A 5,000-nucleotide genomic window follows, 5' to 3' on the forward strand; every position below is an offset into this window, starting at 1 on the left:
CATTGAACGTCTAAAAAATTGCTGTCGTTTTTTTTCTTAAAATTCCTAAGAGAAATGGCCTTCTTGAGCCTATTGTCAAGCGTAACATAGTTAATGAAACAAAGAGAAAGCCTCTGCTGGACTTGTGCAAGACACGATGGGCAGAACGGCACACTGCTTATCAACATTTCTACCAAGCTTTTGTTTTCATCGTAGAGGCTCTCGGGATGATTGGCTTCAAACGCCACCTTCTCAAGTATGGTGATATGTATGTTGACTTGGATCCAGCGAATTGCAACGAAGCTCAACAAATTTTGGCAAGCTTTACATCCTTCGAATTCATTGTGGTATTTATGACAATGTACCTGTATTTGGCTCACCTGGCTGGAATCACTGTTAAGCATCAGAGAGCAACTGTTGACATTGTGGAGGCCCATCACAGGATTACAGAAGTTGGAAGTTTTTACCGAAAGGAAAAGGAAGATTGTGGCACGAACTTTTCCCATATTTACAATCAAAGCGTTTCAATGGCTGAGAAGGTGGGTACTGCTGCCGAAATGCCCCGATTGACATCAAGACAACAGCATCGCCCAAATGCTGAAGCCCAAACTCCTAGAGAGTATTTCCAAAGAAACGTGGCAATTCTATTACCTGATCACATTATTATGTGTATCGAAGAGCAGTTTTCGCCTTCGGCAAAAGTTGCCACATCACTACGTGGCCTCGTTCCAAGTGTTCTCTGTTCAAGAAATGTCAACCTCAATGCAGCTGTTAACACTTACACTGATGATCTCCCGTCCCCTGAGTTGCTCGAAATGGAACTTACGCGGTGAAGAAGTCGATAATTAGCAATGGAACCGCAATTATGGCCAACTTCACCTGCTGTGGCAATCAAAGATTGTGATGCTGCCCTCTTTCCAAATATTAGCATTCTTCTCCAAATTGCCAGCACAATTCCAGTCACATCGTGCGAATGCGAACGAAGCGCAAGCACATCGCGAGGACTGAATAACTATATCCGTGCATCGATGGGAAAAGATTGCTTGTCCCATCTTGCGCTTTTGCACATTCACTACACTACCCCTGTGGACTTGGACACTGTAGTAGACTGTTATGCTCGGCTACACCCACGTCGACTTCAAAAATGGAAAATCCTCTGCAACAACGCTAAGTTTAACATTAAAGGTCCGTTTTAAGTGAAAAAAAGCCACCCAGGAAAAAACCAGCTTACGGGCCTGCCATCAAAGTATTGTATTGATCTGATTCGAATAGAGCTTTAATCTCACTTAAAGCATCATTCAGCTTTATTGATGTGACATTCTCTTTTTTCACCCACCATCTTCTTCACTGATTAGGTGGGTAGCTACCTGGGGGATTTGGAGGTGGCAACGGAGGCTTAAGTAACAACGTTATACCAAATTCACCTCCATTGTCTAGAGAAAATGTTGGCTGCCCCTCTGTTGGCAAATGGATGAAATGATTTGACGTATCTGTAGATAGTAGAGTTAAATTTTTAAATAAGAACATGTTGATCTACATACATTATTCCAGGGACCAAAAAAAAAATTCAAATTTGTCATTAACCATGTATCAGATCTAATCTACCTGTAGTGTATGCCGGGATATATAAAAGACTATTATATGATAGGAACGAAAAGAAGAGAGTATGGAGTCGAAGAGTTTAGGACCGCGGTGTAATCCGGTTTAATCCGTTGTTTAGATACGCATATTAAACTCTACAATTGGCGATGAGGATAAACAGGAAATTTTCAGACATATGCAGAGCATATGTGGCCGTGAACATCGAATTTGGAAACATACAACCTTTCGATTGCACAGGCCACCTGACAAGCGTGGGACCTCGTTGGAGACGATGGAAACGTCCTTTTGAGTTTTTTCTCGAGGCAAAGGGTATCACAAAAGACGCACAAAAACAAGCCTTACTTTTGCATTGCGCTGGACAGGATGTTCAGGACATTTTTGTTACGCTGAGTGACTCTGGACCAGCCCCAGAAGAAGAAACGTAGTATGCGAAAGCTATGAGACTACTGGACGCACATTTTTTGCCACAAGTTAACGTCCCATTTGAACGACATCAGTTCTGTCAAGCAAAACAGGAAGAGTCCGAGACAACAGACCAGTTTGTGACCAGATTGTTCCAGCTTAGCAAGAATTGCGACTTCGGAAAATCCAAGGAAGAACAAATACGCGATCAGTTAATTGATAAATGTCGGTCCCATGATCTTCGCAAGAAACTACTCGCTGTCAGTGGTAAACGCACACTTCAGAAGGCTAGAGATGTTGCTAGATCCATGGAAGCTGCCGAAAGATAGGCACAGTCGATTTAAAGCGATTCATGGAGCGGAAATGTAAATTTCTTAGAGCGGGGACATTTTGATTCGCCTAAACGTGGAGGAGGACGTTGTTATCGGTGTGGACTCGAAGGACATTTTGCACAGGATCCGGAGTGCAAGGCTAGACTGGATGGCTACTTGTATGAAATGTAAAAGAGTCGGGCATTTTGCCAAAGTTTGCAAAACGAAGGAAGACGATGCTAATAGACCCAGGAAAGGAAATATACGCCAAGTCACCAACGATGATGATTTCGCCTTCACCTTACAGTCTAATGGAAGAGATATTCCCACCGTAGACATTGAGCTAGGAGGTGTTCGACTGGAAGGAGTTCTAGTCGACTCTGGCTCCACTTGCAATGTTATTGACAGAGCGACATGGGAGACGCTTAAGGAGAAGAAAGTGAAATGTTTCAAGAAAATCCAACAGAAAGCTGTTCTCTTATGGATCCAATGGGCCACTTACCACTGCTGGTGAGTTTGAAACTGAACTTTATTATAAGGATAAACGTTGCCATGTGTGTTTTATTGTTGTGGAGGAGAAAGCAAGGGAAATACTTAGCAGGGAGACCTCAGAGGAGCTGGCAACACTGAAACTTGAAATTAATGCCATGGAAGAAGAAAACCTACTTAAACAACAAACATATGAAATACATATATATATGAATTGCGGTTATGAAGCGTATATGTGCACGATTCTTCGCAGTAAAGGACTATTTAAACAATAGTGAAAATCAGACCTGAAAAAATTCAGGCCTGTACGGGATTCGAACCACTGACCTCTGCGATACTAGTGCAGCGCTCTACCAATTGAGCTAACAAGCCAACTGGGAGCAGGCCATCAAATTAATTCGACATAAACCCGTAGATGATAAATCAAACAACAAACATATGAAATACATATATATATGAACTGCGGTTATGAAGCGTATATGTGCACGATCCTTCGCAGTAAAGCACTATTTAAGCAATAGTGAAAATCAGACCTGAAAAAAAAATTCAGGCCTGTACGGGATTCGAACCACTGACCTCTGCGATACTAGTGCAGCGCTCTACCAATTGAGCTAACAAGCCAACTGGGAGCAGGCCATCAAATTAATTCGACATAAACCCGTAGATGATAAATCAAACAACAAACATATGAAATACATATATATATGAACTGCGGTTATGAAGCGTATATGTGCACGATCCTTCGCAATAAAGCACTATTTAAGCAATAGTGAAAATCAGACCTGAAAAAAATTCAGGTCTGATTAGGAATTTTCCTGAGTGTTTTGAGGGAGTAGGAAAACTTAAGGTTTTCCAAGCAAAGCTCCACGTTGACACCTCAGTTAAACCTGTTGCACAGAAGTTGAGAACCCTACCTTATGGGCTAAGGGACAAAATAGAACAGAAACTCAAGGAACTAGTGAACTGTGATATTATCGAACCAGTTGAAGGCCCCACTCCATGGGTAAGCCCGGTCGTGGTGGTTCCCAAACCCTCGGGGGACATCAGACTCTGCGTAGACATGAGAAAAGCCAATGAGGCTATCGTAAGGGAACGTCATCCCATTCCCACAGTTGATGACATACTCTATCAACTGAATGGAAGCAAGGTGTTCAGCAAATTAGACCTCAAATGGGGATTTCATCAGATTGAACTGGAACAACAGTCGAGAGTTATTACCACATTCATTACTCACAAGGGGTTGTATAGGTATAAACGCTTGATGCTCGTAATCATTTCTGCCTCGGAGCTTTATCAGCACACCATTCAACAAGTGCTGGCTGGATGTGAGGGTGCCTACAATATCCACGATGATATAATTATCCATGGTCGTACGGTTGAAGAACATGACAACAGGTTGCAAAAGACCATTGAGTGTATTAGTGACAAAGGACTTGCCCTCAATTCGGAAAAATGTGTATTTAGAATGCCACAACTCACCTTCATGGGATATCTGCTATCAAGGAAAGGTATCGGCCGAACAGAGTCACGTGTTGACGCAGTAGTCCGGGCTAAGGAACCCACAAACGCAGAAGAAGTGCGGAGTTTCCTCGGATTAGTGAAATTTAGCGCCCGGTTCATTCCTAATTTAGCAAGCATCTCAGAGCCACTCAGAGAAGTGACTAGGAAGGATGTACCATTCAAATGGAGCACAAAACAAGGAGCGGCATTTGAAATCCTGAGGAGTAAGCTGGGACAGGCAGAAACATTGGCATATTTCGACAGAAATGCAGAAGCAACAAAGCTAATTACAGATGCAAGCCCAGTAGGCCTTGGGGCAGTGCTTACACAGGTCCAGGAGGGACAAGAGCGTGTAATCGCATATGCTAGTCGTGCCTTAACAGGAGTTGAACGCAGATACTCACAAACAGAAAGAGAGGCATTGGGACTGGTGTGGGGATGCGAGAGGTTTCACATGTACCTGTATGGGATGGAGTTCATATTGCTGACAGACCACAAGTCCCTAGAAACTATACACTTGACTAGTTACCGTAATTCGGCTCGGATAGAGCGTTGGGTACTTCGCCTTCAGCCATACCGGTTTCGGGTACAGTACGTACCAGGTAAACAGAACATTGCTGACTCTCTTTCACGACTTGTTGATAAGGAAGAGTTGAGTGGTCATGATGATGCTGAGGAATTTATTCGCTTTGTGGCAGAAACATCAGCACCAGTAGC

At 43.1% G+C, this 5,000-nt stretch overlaps 1 protein-coding gene and 1 long non-coding RNA gene across 2 annotated transcripts in view; one reads left to right on the forward strand and one right to left on the reverse strand.

Moving 5' to 3' along the window:
- LOC111347051 (52 kDa repressor of the inhibitor of the protein kinase) overlaps nucleotides 1–1,175 on the forward strand; it is a 1,650-nt gene extending 475 nt beyond the window's left edge. The window contains 2 exon segments of the mRNA XM_088728655.1: nucleotides 1–28; nucleotides 30–1,175. The exon segment at nucleotides 1–28 is cut by the window's left edge and continues 475 nt beyond it. Coding sequence (XP_088584781.1) covers nucleotides 1–28; nucleotides 30–1,175 — 1,174 coding nt within the window.
- The window catches only part of LOC148727355 (uncharacterized), a 35,473-nt gene that overhangs the window by 26,079 nt on the left and 4,394 nt on the right, over nucleotides 1–5,000 (reverse strand). The window lies entirely within an intron of this gene.

Source organism: Stylophora pistillata, chromosome 7 (genome assembly GCF_964205215.1).
Source record: "Stylophora pistillata chromosome 7, jaStyPist1.2, whole genome shotgun sequence".
NCBI classification, from domain to species: domain Eukaryota; kingdom Metazoa; phylum Cnidaria; class Anthozoa; order Scleractinia; family Pocilloporidae; genus Stylophora; species Stylophora pistillata.